The 17,539-nt window shown below is 47.0% G+C and overlaps 1 protein-coding gene across 1 annotated transcript in view; it reads left to right on the forward strand.

Annotated features, from left to right (window-relative positions):
- The window catches only part of LOC139407830 (probable methyltransferase-like protein 24), a 167,727-nt gene that overhangs the window by 134,003 nt on the left and 16,185 nt on the right, over positions 1 to 17,539 (forward strand). The window contains exons 2-3 of the mRNA XM_071151698.1: positions 4,018 to 4,116; positions 10,869 to 11,008. Of these exons, the coding sequence (XP_071007799.1) occupies positions 4,018 to 4,116; positions 10,869 to 11,008 (239 nt within the window). The remainder of the gene's footprint in view (positions 1 to 4,017; positions 4,117 to 10,868; positions 11,009 to 17,539) is intronic.

A 17,539-nucleotide genomic window follows, 5' to 3' on the forward strand; every position in this document is an offset into this window, starting at 1 on the left:
TGTGTTGAGGTATAGTGTAGTCTGGTCCCAGATCTCTGTGTTGATGTATAGTGTAGTCTGTGCACTTGTTCTCTGTGTTGATGTATAGTGTAGTCTGGTCTCAGATCTCTGTGTTGATGTATAGTGTAGTCTGGTCCCAGATCTCTGTGTTGATGTATAGTGTAGTCTGGTCTCAGATCTCTGTGTTGATGTATAGTGTAGTCTGGTCCCAGATCTCTGTGTTGATGTATAGTGTAGTCTGGGCCCAGATCTCTGTTTTGATGTATAGTGTAGTCTGGTCTCAGATCTCTGTGTTGATGTATAGTGTAGTTTGGTTCCAGATCTCTGTGTTGAGGTATAGTGTAGTCTGGTCCCAGATCTCTGTGTTGATGTATAGTGTAGTCTGGCACTTGTTCTCTGTGTTGATGTATAGTGTAGTCTGGTCCCATATCTCTGTGTTGAGGTATAGTGTAGTCTGGTCCCAGATCTATGTGTTGATGTATAGTGTAGTCTGGTCCCAGATCTCTGTGTTAATGTATAGTGTAGTCTGGCACTTGATCTCTGTTTTGATGTATAATGTAGTCTGGTCCTAGATCTCTGTGTTGATGTATAGTGTAGTCTGGTTCCCAGATCTCTGTGTTGATGTATAGTGTAGTCTGGTCCCAGATCTCTGTGTTGAGGTATAGTGTAGTCTGGTCTCAGATCTCTGTGTTGACGTACAGTGTAGTCTGGTCCCAGATCTATGTGTTGATGTATAGTGTAGTCTGGTCCCAGATCTCTGTGTTAATGTATAGTATAGTCTGGTCCCAGATCTCTGTGTTGATGTATAGTGTCGTCTGGTCCCAGATCTCTGTGTTGAGCATATAGTATAGTCTGGTCCCAGATCTCTGTGTTGATGTATAGTGTAGTCTGGTCTCAGATCTCTGTGTTGAGGTATAGTGTAGGTCTGTGTTGACGTACAGTTCTCTGTGTTGACGTACAGTGTAGTCTGGTCTCAGATCTCTGTGTTGATGTATAGTGTAGTCTGGTCTCAGATCTCTGTGTTGATGTATAGTGTAGTCTGGTCTCAGATCTCTGTGTTGATGTATAGGGTAGCCTGGTCTCAGATTTCTGTGTTGTTTTTCTCCATGGTAATTGTCATGCCGTCGAATGGTTGGCCTAGTAGTAGGAATGGCTTACTGCACAGACAGAGCTAAAAGGCTTGCATGCTGAAAGCTTCATAGCACCAGCCCAGCATCACAAGTGAGGGATTTTCAGTAGAAAAGCTCAGGGGGTGAAGGCAGTATGATTTGACAGAGATGAGAGGGGCTGCAATCTCCTGAGCCACTGTAACCCCCATCCTCCTCTTCTTCTCTCTCAACTTCTTTCTGTCTCTCCCTCTTTCTCAATCTTCTTCCCCCCCCCTCTCTCTCTCTCTCGCTGCCTCCCCCTCTACCTCCCTCCCTCCCTCTTCTACTCCTGTTCTGACTAATTGCCCAATTATGTTTTTGTGTCTTTTCTCCCCTCCGAGCTCTGCTTAATGAAACACTATCACACAGGGACAGAGGAAATCACAAGCAGAAAAACAAGAGAAACAGATATGAAAAACAAACAAAGAAAAACCTAGAAAATGAAATCTGGTGGTGAAGGAACGGCGGCCACACCAATAATATCTGCTGGCCTGCATACATTATTTATGATCACACATCATTACTGCAATCATTTCAATCTGAGAGAGGGGGGGGGGATTGAGGCATGACAGAAATTCTGATGGTTTGACAGAGGAAATCGATGATCCGTTGAAATACTAACAGAGAAGACCAGCAGGGGTTAATAACCTCTATACTCAACATGAGCCTGTCGACACAATTTGCTAGACTAGGTTAAGCTAGCAGCAGGAATATCTAAGATGGCCTGTCATAGAGAAAGCTGTTGCTGAGCTGAGACAAATCAAATTGTCACAGAGGTGAGTTATAAACAACCTCTTGGTCTAGGTTGACAGGAGAGATGGCAGAAAACATTTCATTCTCATTCCCCGTTACAAATGTACAGCACTAGAGTGAAGGATTGGATTCCAGCGGGGTTGTTCTGTCTTTCTCTCTTTGTAGAAGGGACAAGGTTGAGGATTGTAAACAAATGTGTCTGGAACATGTTCTGTTGAAACCCTTTGAGAAGGGAAAAGGGTCAGGAAGGAAGAGAAAGAGAGGAAGAAGGGGGAACAAGAGAGGAAAATATAAGGAGAGATGGGGAAAGTAGACACACATGGGTCTAGGCTAGGGCCAAATGAGGGGTAGAGCAAAGGAAACAGAAAGAGAGACAGACAGGGAGAGAGAAAGTAAGAACCAAACAGAAACGATTAGAAAGAGACAGAGCAAGAGACAGAGCAAGAGACAGAGCAAGAGACAGAGCAAGAGACAGAGCAAGAGAGAGCAAGAGACAGAGCAAGAGACAGAGCAAGAGACAGAGCAAGAGAGAGCAAGAGACAGAGCAAGAGACAGAGCAAGAGACAGAGCAAGAGACAGAGCAAGAGACAGAGCAAGAGACAGAGCAAGAGACAGAGCAAGTGTATATGGATTGAAGAGAGAGGAGAAAAACACTGAACTGCATACTTTGATCTAAACACTCCCCTGACGTCATTAAGAGGTTCTGCACAGACTGTCTGACAGATGTGGCCTAAGCAGTGAGCCTAACCCAAATGGCACCCTATTCCCTTTATAGTGCACTACTTTTGCCCAAGGCCCATAACGTTCTGGTCAAAAGTAGTGCACTATGTAGGGTATAGGGTGCCATTTGGGACTAGCCATAGTCCTGTGGTCCAGCTGCGCCTGAGAGGGGAGAACATCAACATCACCATGTATTAGTGTGCAGTTACCACACATGACAACACATGCACACTCTCATACTGTCCACATGAAAACACAGGAAGGGAACACAGACAATTGACAATGACATGATCCAGTTATCATCAGCCTATCATTATAGTTAAATAACCCAGCACCAGCAGTCATTAACATTAGTCACAGTGTTTGACCCATGCAATTACAGTGCAAACACAACCACACTATGGGATGTACTTCTCTAGTTGTCCAATGTGGGGATTGATTGCTGGAACACAGCAAAGCTGATTCTCTCTCTGGTTTCTCTGGTCTCTGTGGTCTCTCTCTCTGGTCTTTCTGGTCTCTATCTCTGGCCTCTCTCTCACTCTGGTTTCCCTGGTATCTCTCGTCTGGTCTCTCTCTCACTCTGGTTTCCCTGGTATCTCTCGTCTGGTCTCTCTCTCTCTCTCTCTCTCTCTCTCTCTCTCTCTCTCTCTCTCTCTCTCTCTCTCTCTCTCTCTCTCTCTCTCTCTCTCTCTCTCTCTCTCTCTCTCTCTCTCTCTCTCTCTCTCTCTCTCTGGTTTCTCTGTTTTTTCTCTCTGGTCTCTCTCTCTAGTTTCTCTGGTCTCTCTCTGGTATTTCTCTCTCTCTGGTCTCTCTCTGATATCTCTCTCTGATCTCTCTGGTGTCTCTCTCTCTGCTCTTTCTGGTCTCTCTCTGCTCTTTCCTGACTCTCTCTCTGCTCTTTCTGATCTCTCTCTGCTCTTTCTGGTCTCTCTCTGCTCTCTCTCTCTCTGGTCTGTCTCTCTGGTCTCTCTCTCTCTCTCTGCTCTTTCTGGTCTCTCTCTGCTCTCTCTCTCTGGTCTCTTTCTAGTCTTTCTCTCTTTGGTCTTCTCTCTCTCTCTCTCTCTCTCTCTCTCTCTCTCTCTCTCTGCTCTAAACCCACAGACAAATGAATGTGATGATAAATGAGGTCATTGAGCCTGGGCCTGTGTAGCAGCCAGGAACATGAGGAATATTACACAGAAGCATTCCTCATATAGGGGTATGTACTGGGGCAGCGGACTTGGACAGCAGCTATAGGGTAGCCTGTTAGACTGGTAACAGAACACAAGGTTCGTCACTAATGTCACTTTCATGGTTGTCATTCTTAGGATTTCACACTGATAGTAACACTGTTGCTGATTGGTCATCTCTCTGGCCCACTGATGCTGTTTGGCTGTGTCCCTGTTCCTTCTCTCAGTCTGCCAGGTGGCACATAGAGCTGGAGCCGTGGGCCAGTGACAGCCACTCCCTGGAGGAGGAAGCACGGAGGTTCCTCAGCTACATCACTACACCACAGGTGGGTCACACTCAGTCAATGCCTGTGTCTCAAATGGCACCCTACTCCCTATATAGTTCTCTACCTTGGACCGGGGCTCTAGTCAAAAGGACTACACTTTATAGGGAATGGGGTACCATTTGGGACTCACACAATGTTATTACATGTCATATCTGTACAATATTCAGATATACACAGATACATGCAGTGTACATGTTAACATAATGCAAATGCAGTGAATGAATGAATATTGTAGATACTGTATCTGATCTAGATTATAAAGCCAGATGGAGTGTCCTGGTTCTAGAACGTTGCACTGTTTAGAATCGGGGAGGGAGACCAAAGTGGCTGCAGGACCATGTGCCTGTTCTCAAATTGCACCACATTCACTGTAGTGTACTACTTAGTGGTGCACTGTGTTGGGAATAGGGTGCCATTTGGGACACTGAATGGTTATTTAAATTAGCTGCTGCTGTGGAGTCTGACTGGAACTAAAGCTTCTATAGATGATTCAGTACAGTACTTTGTCATGCCAGTCAGAGTTGCATAAAGGTCTAACTGGTAAATAAACAGAGAATAACCAACTCTAACTGCAAACAAAGCACCCTTTTCATATTATGCTCATTGAAAAAGATTTTGTCTTGCTTGACAGCCCACACATGGGTCATTACTCTAATGATTACCATAGAGATGGCATTCTGATTTGTCTGATTCGTCTGATTCGTCTCGTTCCTACTAAATCAATGAGAGGATCTTGCCTTGTTAGATTGTCTGTGCCATAGGAAATAACAACCAATCGATTGAAACGTTGTTGTGTTGTGTGAGGATGAAGATTGAGAGGAAAAGACAAACTTGGCTTTTACAGTGCCTTGTGAAAGTATTCGGCCCCCTTGAACTTTGCGACCTTCTGCCACATTTCAGGCTTCAAACATAAAGATATAAAACTGTATTTTTTTGTGAAGAATCAACAACAAGTGGGACACAATCATGAAGTGGAACGACATTTATTGGATATTTCAAACTTTTTTAACAAATCAAAAACTGAAAAATTGGGCGTGCAAAATTATTCAGCCCCCTTAAGTTAATACTTTGTAGCGCCACCTTTTGCTGCGATTACAGCTGTAAGTCGCTTGGGGTATGTCTCTATCAGTTTTGCTCATCGAGAGACTGACATTTTTTCCCATTCCTCCTTGCAAAACAGCTCGAGCTCAGTGAGGTTGGATGGAGAGCATTTGTGAACAGCAGTTTTCAGTTCTTTCCACAGATTCTCGATTGGATTCAGGTCTGGACTTTGACTTGGCCATTCTAACACCTGGATATGTTTATTTTTGAACCATTCCATTGTAGATTTTGCTTTATGTTTTGGATCATTGTCTTGTTGGAAGACAAATCTCCGTCCCAGTCTCAGGTCTTTTGCAGACTCCATCAGCTTTTCTTCCAGAATGGTCCTGTATTTGGCTCCATCCATCTTCCCATCAATTTTAACCATCTTCCCTGTCCCTGCTGAAGAAAAGCAGGCCCAAACCATGATGCTGCCACCACCATGTTTGACAGTGGGGATGGTGTGTTCAGCTGTGTTGCTTTTACGCCAAACATAACGTTTTGCATTGTTGCCAAAAAGTTCAATTTTGGTTTCATCTGAACAGAGCACCACCTTCCACACGTTTGGTGTGTCTCCCAGGTGGCTTGTGGCAAACTTTAAACAACACTTTTTATGGATATCTTTAAGAAATGGTTTTCTTCTTGCCACTCTTCCATAAAGGCCAGATTTGTGCAATATACGACTGATTGTTGTCCTATGGACAGAGTCTCCCACCTCAGCTGTAGATCTCTGCAGTTCATCCAGAGTGATCATGGGCCTCTTGGCTGCATCTCTGATCAGTCTTCTCCTTGTATGAGCTGAAAGTTTAGAGGGACGGCCAGGTCTTGGTAGATTTGCAGTGGTCTGATACTCCTTCCATTTCAATATTATCGCTTGCACAGTGCTCCTTGGTATGTTTAAAGCTTGGGAAATCTTTTTGTATCCAAATCCGGCTTTAAAATTCTTCACAACAGTATCTCGGACCTGCCTGGTGTGTTCCTTGTTCTTCATGATGCTCTCTGCGCTTTTAACGGACCTCTGAGACTATCACAGTGCAGGTGCATTTATACGGAGACTTGATTACACACAGGTGGATTGTATTTATCATCATTAGTCATTTAGGTCAACATTGGATCATTCAGAGATCCTCACTGAACTTCTGGAGAGAGTTTGCTGCACTGAAAGTAAAGGGGCTGAATAATTTTGCACGCCCAATTTTTCAGTTTTTGATTTGTTAAAAAAGTTTGAAATATCCAATAAATGTCGTTCCACTTCATGATTGTGTCCCACTTGTTGTTGATTCTTCACAAAAAAATACAGTTTTATATCTTAATGTTTGAAGCCTGAAATGTGGCAAAAGGTCGCAAAGTTCAAGGGGGCCGAATACTTTCGCAAGGCACTGTATGTCCTTGTGTCTTACAGTCAGCAAAATATGCTCTGTGTGATGGAGGCTTCAGCATCGATGAAGGTGTTTAAATAGTGAAGTACATCGGATCCTTGCTAACAGTCCAAGTATTTTCTGATAATGAAGGCATTGTCCCTCCGTAATCAAATTAAGTTAAGAAACATTGGCAACTTATTATCTTGTCTTTCATATACTGTGGGCCTACAGCCCTTCTAATAATAAAGCACCTACTCTATATCTAGCATGGCTAGCATGCTGCTCATAATGAATAAGCCTTTGGGGGAGTGTGTGTGTGTGTGTGTGTGTGTGTGTGTGTGTGTGTGTGTGTGTGTGTGTGTGTGTGTGTGTGTGCGTGTGCGGAGGGGTGTGTGTGTGTGTGTGGATGGAGGGGTGGTTGTTCGTGTGGGTGGAGGGAGGGGTGCGTGAAGGCGGGTAGTTGGGGGTGAGTCATCCATCATCTACACTGACAGGCGGAGAGGGAGTTGCCATGGAGATTACAGTGTACCTCAGCAGTAATTCTGACTGACGTCGTGGTTGGCAGAACTCAGCCTCTGAGAGAGACACGCTGCACTGGGATTGTGCAATTAATAGAATTACACACACATACATACTGTATAAACACACACACATATACACTGAGTGTACAAAACATTAGGAACACCTTCTCTTTCCATGACATGACCAAGTTAATCCAGGTGAAAGCTAAGATCTCTTATTGATGTCACCTGTTAAATCCACTTCAATCAGTGTCAATGAAGAGGAGGAGACGGGTTAAAGAAGGATTTTTAAGCCTTGAGACAATTGAGACATGGATTGTGTGTGTGCAAATCAGAGGGTGAATGGGCAAGACAAAATATCCCCTTTGAACAGGGGATGGTAGTAGGTACCAGGCGCACCGGTTTGAGTGTGTCAAGAACTGGAACGCTGCTGGGTTTTTCACACTCAACAGTTTCCTATGTTTATCAAGAATGGTCCACCCACCCAAAGGACATCCAGCCTAGTTGACATAACTGTGAGAAGCATTGGAGTCAACTTGGGCCAGCATCCCTGTAGAAGGCTTTCAACACCTAGTAGAGTCTATGCCCTGACGGACTGAGGCTGTTCTGAGGGCAAAAGGGGGGGGGGGGGGGGGGGGTGCCTAATATTAGGAAGGTGTTCCTAATGTTTTGTCCACTCAGTATATATATATATATATATATATATATATATATATATATACACACACACACACACACACACACACACACACACACACACACACACACACACACACACACACACACACACACACACACAAGCACACAATCACACAAGCAAACACACACACACACACACACACACACGATTGATAAATATAACATATTGCAGTGTTGAAGTGTATTCAAAATGACAACAGTGTCACAACCTCTCTGTACAGAGTAGATTCATCATAGCTCACGATATAGAAATAATACTGATACAGTAAAACATTTGATGGGCCAATACTGTTCAATACCCAAATCAAAACAAAGTTTATTTGTCACGTGCGCCGAATACAACAGGTGTAGTAGACCTTACAGTGAAATGCTTACTTACAGGCTCTAACCAATAGTGCAAAAAAGGTATTAGGTGAACAATAGGTAGGTAAAGAAATAAAACAACAGTAGAAAGACAGGCTATATACAGCAGCGAGGCTACATACAGACACCGGTTAGTCAGGCTGATTGAGGTAGTATGTACATGTAGATATGGTTAAAGTGACTATGTATATATGATGAACAGAGAGTAGCAGTAGCGTTAAAGAGGGGTTGGCGGGTGGTGGGTGGGACACAATGCAGATAGCCCGGTTAGCCAATGTGCGGGAGCACTGGTTGGTCGGCCCAATTGAGGTAGTGTGTACATGAATGTATAGTTAAAGAGACTGTCCATATATGATAAACAGAGAGTAGCAGCAGTGTAAAAGAGGGGTTGGGGGGAGCACACAATCCAAATAGTCCGGTAGCCATTTGATTACCTGTTCAAGAGTCTTATGGCTTGGTGGTAAAAACTGTTGAGAAGCCTTTTTGTCCTAGACTTGGCACTCCTGTACCGCTTGCCATGCGGTAGTAGAGAGAACAGTCTATGACTGGGGTGGCTGGGGTCTTTGACAATTTTTAGGGCCTTCCTCTGACACCGCCTAGTTAGAGGTCCTGGATGGCAGGCAGCTTAGCACCAGTGATGTACTGGGCCATACGCACTACCCTCTGTAGTTTCTTGCGGCCAGAGGCTGAGCAATTGCTTTACCAGGCAGTGATGCAACCAGTCAGGATGCTCTCGATGTTGCAGTTGTAGAACCTTTTGAGGATCTGAGGACACATACCACATCTTTTTAGTTTCCTGAGGAGGAATAGGCTTTGTTGTGCCCTCTCCACGACTGTCTTGGTGTGTTTGGACCATTCTAGTTTGTTGTTGATGTGTACACCAAGGAACTTGAAGCTCTCAAACTGCTCCACTACAGCCCCGTCGATGAGAATGGGGGTGTGCTCGGTCCGCCTTTTCCTGTAGTCCACAATCATCTCCTTAGTCTTGGTTACGTTGAGGGAAAGGTTGTTATTCAGGCACCAGGCCAGGTCTCTGACCTCCTCCCTGTAGGCTGTCTCGTCGTTGTTGGTGATCAGGCCTACCACTGTTGTGTCGTCTGCAAACTTGATGGTGTTGGAGTCACTCTTGGCCATGCAGTTGTGGGTGAACAGGGAGTACAGGAGGGGACTGAGCATGCACCCCTGGTGTTGAGGATCAGCGTGGCAGATGTGTTGCTACCTATACCACACACTTTTGCTGGTTATGCAATTATGAACCGCTACAGCACATAGCAACCGCATTATGAACTTCAACAGCAAAGCAAAAATCTTCCAATACGACAGAATCATCGCTACCACAGCAATACATGGATGGATAAAGGGCTGTTTAAAATTCTATTCCATTCTGTATTTTATGTTTTTGGTATGGCCCTTTTTTACAATGTCCTTGTTACGTCCTGCCTTCCTTTTATGTCATAAGCTCTGTTAGGAGAGGCTAAATGGCATATTCATCTCCATGGATAAATGCTTCTCCTCTAAAGATTGAAGCAGTCAGAAACAAGACATTCCAAAGCCTTATGACATCACAAAGAGAAAGAACGCCCCTAAAGATTCTAGACTCCTTACAGATAGGAAACATTTGTCCATTATTTTTTGTGGCATGGGAAAGAATGCAGAAATGTCAACAGACTTTGTAAAGGGCAGATGGAGTGGTTAATGAATGCTGTAAGAGACGAATAACAGACATGGATATGGGTCTAGCACAGGATCACTATGATACAATGCAGGAGAGATCAGAACACAGATCAAATCATGGTTTTAGTCAGACCGTTATTAACATGATGGTTCAATGAGGTTCAGAAAGAGAAGGATTAGGCACTGGTCTCTGCAGAGCAGTGGACTGGACAGTATCCCACACAGGGAGCCACACAGCCTAAGCTGCAGTCTGTAAGGGAAAGACATTGTGATTACAGCACATGATCAGTCTCAGTCTCTGTCAATGTCCGCTGGCCCAGTCAAGTTCAGACAGTCTCTGGAGACAGTAGAGATAAAGCAATCAGACAGCAAACAGTCATAAATCCTGTCTGTTTCAAAACCTCCCACACACACTCAGACATTCAGGACGCTCACACACACACACACACACAATTGAATTGTTGACTGGCACTAGCTGAACCTGTCATTCACCTTGGGAAGCGTTTTCTTTCTCCTTTGTCAATGGAATCCTTGAACATTAAGACAAGATGAAGGTGCCCTGTCACTTGTTGTGGGATGGAGAATCATGTTAAGGATGGAGGATGCATTTCTTAACACTAAATCCAATCTTTTCTTCTTTACTGAAACCAAAAGGAAAAGAAGGCGAGGGGTAGAGGAGGAGAAATTGAGAGAGTGCTGCAAGATGAGAAAGAAAAACATGTTGAAATAGGAATAAGGCACCTGGTGAATGAATCTCAGAATGTGTGTACAGTATGTGGGTGTGTGTGGTGAACATGTGATGGGACAGGGGCAAGCATAACTATGGTATATGACGTGGATGATTATAACGATGGTGATACCAATTACGATAATGTTAACGATGGTGATGATGATACCAATTACGATAATGGTAACGATGGCGATGATTATAACGATTACGCTAATGACAACGATGGTGATCACAATTACGATAATGATAACGATGGCGATGATAATAATGATGACAAGGATATTTTGGGGGACAGGTGTATTAATGACCCCTGTCTACCTACAGGTGTTTTGTGCCTCCCCAGAGAGCCCCGTGGTACAGGGAGGTCAGGAGGGGCCAGAGGGGCGCTGGGCAGTGTGTCTGGACAGCAGGTACAGCCTGGCACAACGGATACACATCCAACACTGCCGGGTCTACTCTCTGGGGTGAGTACACTCACACACAGGCACGCACACACACACACACAAACATGCACACGAATGCATACACACCTCCGCATGCACACACACACAGCACGGGCATACACACGCACGCACGCACATAGGAACAGCCTGGCCCAAACCAATCACATCATATCTCTGGAGTGAGTGTCAGGTAATCTGGTGGCTATATTGCAGGTTATAAAGGTCTTTGACCTTCCAGGAGAGGCTGTGTCCCTGCTGTATTTCCAGAGCTAAGCTGGACTGGCTGGGGTTGGCAGTGGCAGCATGGTAGAGTGGAGGGTTAAATAGATTAAACCCCTGGAGGGCCTATTAATGTGGGTGTTGAGAGACCGCACAGGTGTGCTGACAGCTGCAGGGTTGGCAGTAAGCAGGCTCTGGACACTAAGAGGGAAAGTAAAGGACAGTATAGGAGGGAAGAGGATAGAGGAGGGTAGAGGATGGTAGAGGATGGTAGTGGACAGTAGAGGATGGTAGAGGATGGCAGAGGAGGGTAGAGGACGGTGGAGGATGGTAGAAGGCGTGTAGAAAGCGGGTAGAAGGCGGAAGATGACTTTAGAGGACTTTAGAGGAGGGTAGAGGACGTAGAAGACGGTAAAGGACAGTAGAGGAGTGTAAAGGAGGGTAGAGGATGGTAGAGGAGGGTAGAGGACGTAGAGGAGGGTAGAAGACGTAGAGGAGGGTAGAGGATGGTAGAGGAGCATAGACGAGGGTAGAGGACATAGAGGAGGGTAGTGGACAGTAGAGGAGGGTAGAGGACGTAGAGGAATGTAGAGGAGGGTAGAGGAGTGTAGAGGACAGTAGAGGATGGCAGAGGAGGGTAGAGGACAGTGGAGGATGATAGAAGGCGGGTTGAAGGCGTGTAGAAGGCGGGTAGAAGGCGGAAGATGACTTTAGAGGACTTTAGAGGAGGGTAGAGGACGTAGAAGACGGTAAAGGACAGTAGAGGAGTGTAAAGGAGGGTAGAGGATGGTAGAGGAGCATAGACGAGGGTAGAGGAACGTAGAGGACGGTAGAGGGTAGAGGACGTAGAGGAGGGTAGAGGAGGGTAGTGGACAGTAGAGGAGGGTAGAGGACGTAGAGGAGTGTAGAGGAGGGTAGAGGACGTAGAGGAGGGTAGAGGAGTGTAGAAGACAGTAGAGGAAGGTAAAGGAGTGTAAATGAGGGTAGAGGACGGTAGGGGAAGGTGGCAGGGGAGGGTTGAGGACATAAAGGAGGGTAGAGGACTGTAGGGGGTAGAGGAGGGTAGAGGAGGGTAGAGGAGGGTAGTGGACAGTAGAGGAGGGTAGAGGACGTAGAGGAACGTAGAGGAGGGTAGAGGACGTAGAGGAGGGTAGAGGAGTATAGAGGACAGTAGAGGAAGGTAGAGGAGTGTAAATGAGGGTAGAGGACGCTAGAGGAGGGTAGCCAGTAGAGGAGGGTAGAGGACTGTAGGGGAGGGTAGAGATGGGAAGAGGACTGTAGAGGAGCGTAGACGAGGGTAAAGGAGGGTAGAGGACTGTAGAGGAGGGTAGAGGAGCGTATACGAGGGTAGAGGAGGGTAGAGGACTGTAGAGGAGGGTAGAGGACTGTAGGGGAGGGTAGAGGAGGGAAGAGGACAGTAGAGGAGTGTAGAGGGTAGAGGAGCGTAGAGGACTGTAGAGGAGGGTAGAGGATTGTAGGGGAGGGTAGAGGAGGGTAGAGGACTGTAGGGGAGGGTAGAGGACTGTAGGGGAGGGTAGAGGACTGTAGGGGAGGGTAGATGAGGGTAGAGGAGTGTAAATGAGGGTACAGGACGGTAGAGGATGGTAGAGGAGGGTAGGGGAGGGTAGAGGATGGCAGAGGAGCGTAGAGGAGGGTAGAAGAGGGTAGGGGATGGTAGAGGAAGGTAGACGAGAGTAGAGGACGTTAGAGAAGGGTAGAGTAAGGTAGAGGACGGTAGAGGAGCATAGATAAGGGTAGAGGAGCTTAGAGGACAGTAGAGGGTAGAGGACGTAGAGGAGGGTAGTGGACAGTAGAGGGGGGTAGAGGACGTAGAGGAGAGTAGAGGACAGTAGAGGAACGTAGAGGAGGGTAGAGGAGTGTAGAGGGCAGTAGAGGACGATAGGGGAGGGTACAGGATGTTAGAGGAGGGTACAGGACGTTAGAGGAGGGTACCAGACGGTACAGGACGGTAGAGGAGGGTACAAGATGGCAGAGGATGGTAGTGAACGGTAAAGGACGGTAGAGGAAGGGAGAGGACGGTAAAGAGGGGGGTGGCAGGGGAGGGTTGAGGACATAAAGGACGGCAGAGGAGCGTAGAGGAGAGTAGAAGACGGTAGAGGAGGGTAGACAGTAGAGGAGGGTAGAGGACGTTATAGGAGGGTAGATGAGGGTAGAGGAGGGTATAGTACGGTAGAGGAGGGTAAAGGACAGTAGAGGATGGTAGAGGACTTTAGAGAAGGGTAGAGGAGTGTAAATGAGGGTAGAGGACGGTAGAGGAGGGTAGGGGAGGGTAGAGGACGGCAGGGGAGAGTTGAGGCCATAGAGGAGGGTAGAGGATGGCAGAGGACCGTAGAGAAGGGTAGAAGAGGGTAGAGGATGGTAAAGGAAGGTAGAGGAAGGTAGAGGAGAGTAGAGGACTTAGAGAAGGGTAGAGAAAGGTAGAGGACGGTAAAGGGGGGGTAGAGGAGTGTAGAGGAGGGTAAATGGGGGTAGAGGATGGTGGAGAACAGTAAGGGAGGGTAGAGGAGTGTAGAGGACAGTATAGGAGCGTAGAGGAGGGTACAGGATGTTAGAGGAGGGTACTGGATGGTACAGGACGGTAGAGGAGGGTACAAGATGGCAGAGGATGGTAGTGAACGGTAAAGGACGGTAGAGGAAGGGAGAGGACGGTAAAGAGGGGGGTGGAGGACCGTAGAAGACAGTAGAGGAGGTTAGAGGACGGTGGAGAATGGTAGAGGAGAGTAGAGGACGGTAGAGGACGGTAGAGGAGGTTAGAGGACGGTGGAGAATGGTAGAGGAGAGTAGAGGACGGTAGAGGAGGGTAGAGGACGGTGGAGAATGGTAGAGGAGAGTAGAGGACGGTAGAGGATGGTAGAGGAGGTTAGAGGACGGTGGAGAATGGTAGAGGAGAGTAGAGGACGGTAGAGGACGGTAGAGGAGGGTAGAGGACGGTGGAGAATGGTAGAGGAGGGTAGAGGACGGTAGAGGAGGGTAGAGGGGGTTAGAGGACGGTGAAGAATGGTAGAGGAGAGTAGAGGACGGTAGAGGACGATAGAGGAGGTTAGAGGACGGTGGAGAATGGTAGAGGAGAGTAGAGGACGGTAGAGGCCGGTAGAGGAGGGTAGAGGACGGTAGAGGAGAGTAGAGGACGGTAGAGGAGAGTAGAGGATGGTAGAGGAGAGTAAAGGATGGTAGAGGAGGGTAGAGGAGTGTTGAGGTCGGTAGTGGACGGTAGAGGAGGGTAGAGGACGGTAGAGGAGAGTAGAGGATGGTAGAGGAGAGTAAAGGATGGTAGAGGAGGGTAGAGGAGTGTTGAGGTCGGTAGAGGATGGTAGAGGAGGGTAGATGAGGGAAGAGGAGGGTTGAGGACGGTAGAATTCGGTAGAGGATGGTAGGGGAGGATAAGGGAGGGTAGGGGAGGATAAGTGGGGGCAGGGGAGGATAGTGGAGGGTAGAGGACTATAGAGAAGGGTTGAGAATGGTAGAGGAGAGTACAAGACAGTATAGGAGGGTAGAGGTGAGGGGGGCGGGGAGCAGGAATAAAGGGGTGGGAATGCGGCAGTAAACCTTTAGGGATTACACCTCACTGTTGGCTGTCTGCCTGTTTATAGCAGGGTCAAAGGTCACATGAATTGGTTGGAGGGAAACGTTTCGGATTTGTTATTGGTGACTGATGAACACACACAGATACAAGTGAAATGCACACACATATACACACACACACATATACACACACGCACAAACACACATGACAAAGCTCCAGAGTAATACCGGGCCGTACCATATCTACTAAAGTCATTTATCCTTTTGTCAAAAACGGACACTTTTCATAATGTTACTTTCTACTGGCTACCCTCCTCTTTACTCATGTCAAAGTACGCTATAAAAGTACATCATATACTGTGTGTATATATATACCTGTCTGTATTGATCTAATGATCTGTGGGTTGGTTTTGTCTGCCACATTAGTTTGATGGACTCTTGTAATAGCCGATCAACAGGAGTATATCACCTCGCTTAGAGAGAGAGAGAGAGAGAGAGAGAGAGAGGGGATGAGAGAGAGAGAAGAGAGAGAGAGAGAGAGAGAGAGAGAGAGAGAGATGGGTTAGCGAGAGAGAGGGGGGATGAGAGTGAGAGAGAGAGATGGGTTAGTGAGAGAGGGGGGGTGAGAGTGAGAAAGAGAGAGAGAGAGAGGGGTTAGTGAGAGAGGGGGGGGGGTGAGAGTGAGAGAGAGAAAGAGAGAGAGAGAGATGGGTTAGCGAGAGAGACGGGGGATGAGAGTGAGAGAGAGAGATGGGTTAGTGAGAGAGGGGGGGTGAGAGTGAGAAAGAGAGAGAGAGAGAGAGAGAGAGAGGGGTTAGTGAGAGAGAGGGGGGTGAGAGTGAGAGAGAGAGAGAGATGGGTTAGTGAGAGAGAGGGGGGATGAGAGAGAGAGAGAGAGAGAGAGAGATGGGTTAGCAAGAGAGAGGGGGGATGAGAGTGCGAGAGAGAGATGGGTTAGTGAGAGAGAGGGGGGATGAGAGTGAGAGAGATGGGTTAGCGAGAGAGAGGGGGGATGAGAGTGAGAGAGAGAGATGGGTTAGCGAGAGAGAGGGGGGATGTGAGAGAGAGAGAGAGAGAGAGAGAGAGAGAGAGAGAGAGAGAGAGAGAGAGAGAGAGAGAGATGGGTTAGCGAGAGAGAGGGGGGATGAGAGTGAGAGAGATGGGTTAGCGAGAGAGAGGGGGGATGAGAGTGAGAGAGAGAGATGGGTTAGCGAGAGAGAGGGGGGATGAGAGAGAGAGAGAGAGAGAGAGAGAGATGGGTTAGCGAGAGAGAGGGGGGATGAGAGTGAGAGAGATGGGTTAGCGAGAGAGAGGGGGGATGAGAGTGAGAGAGAGAGATGGGTTAGCGAGAGAGAGGGGGGATGAGAGAGAGCGAGAGAGAGGGGGGATGAGAGAGAGAGAGAGAGAGAGAGAGAGAGAGAGAGAGAGAGAGAGAGAGAGAGAGAGAGAGAGAGAGAGAGAGAGAGATGGGTTAGCGAGAGAGAGGGGGATGAGAGTGAGAGAGAGATAGGAAGTACAGATCATCATTAAGTGCGTTTTCCCTCTAATCAACCAGAGAATAACAGACCTGTAACTGGTGCCCAGATTTGGTCTTGGTCAGGAAAAGGTCAAGCCAACCATGATGAAATCTGGTTTGTTCCTTTCAGCGTGGCTGTTCACATAACCTTTGGTCCTATATGTACGGAACTACCAGTTCCAGTGATATTTGAGGATACAAACTGTGGACAAGAGTATTTTATAGTGGAGAGAGAGACAGCCACGAAGCTATTGCACCATGAAACCAATGGGACCTTGCCACACATCTGGAAAGTATTGGAGGGAGGGAGAGGGAGAGGGAGAGAGAGAGGGAGAGAGGGAGAGAGGGAGAGAGAGAGAGAGAGATTAGGGAAACAACATAAATAGGTTAATTTCACTAAGTGCTACCAATAGCATCTTCAACAGTTCTGAATATGTGACCTCACACAACCTGCATCCTTCATAAAATAAGTCATAAATCATGACCATCCTTTTAGAGTACTTGATACACTACATGACCAAAATAATTCACCTGGTCATTCTGCGTCATGGATATAGCAGATGTTCCTCATGTTTTGTACACTCAAGTATGTGGACACCTGCTCATTGAACATCTCATTCCAAAATCATGGGCATTAATATTGAGTTGGTCCTCCCCTTTGCTGCTATAACAGCCTCCATTCTTCTGGGAAGGCTTTCCACTAGATGTTGGGACATTGCTGTGGTGACTTCCATTCAGCCACAAGAGCATTAGTGAAGTCGGGCACTGATGTTGGGCGATTAGGCCTGGCTCGCAGTTGGCGTTCCAATTCATCCCAAAGGTGTTCATTGGGGTTGAGGTCAGGGCTCTTTGCAGGCCAGTCAAGTTCTTCCACACTGATCTCAAAAATCTATTTCTGTATGGACCTCCCTTTGTGCACGGGGCATTGTCATGCTGAAACAAGAAAGTGTTGGCACAAAGTTGGAAGAACAGAATTGTCTAGAATGTCATCTGTAACGTTAAGATTTCCGTTCACTGGAACTAAACGGCCTAGCCCGAACCATGAAAAACAGCCCCAGACAATTATTCCTCCTCCACCAAACTTTATACCACTCCAGCCGACGCTTTGCATTTGGTGAGGCTTGGGTGCAGCTGCTCGGCCATGGAAACCCATTTCATGAAGCTCCCGACAAACAGTTATTGTGTTGACGTTGCTTCCAGAGGCAATTTGGAACATAGTAGTGAGTGTTGCAACCAAGGACAGGCAATTTTTACGCGCTACGCACTTCAGCACC

The sequence above is a fragment of the Oncorhynchus clarkii genome, chromosome 4 (assembly GCF_045791955.1).
Source record: "Oncorhynchus clarkii lewisi isolate Uvic-CL-2024 chromosome 4, UVic_Ocla_1.0, whole genome shotgun sequence".
In the NCBI taxonomy this organism is placed as follows: Eukaryota; Metazoa; Chordata; class Actinopteri; order Salmoniformes; family Salmonidae; genus Oncorhynchus; species Oncorhynchus clarkii.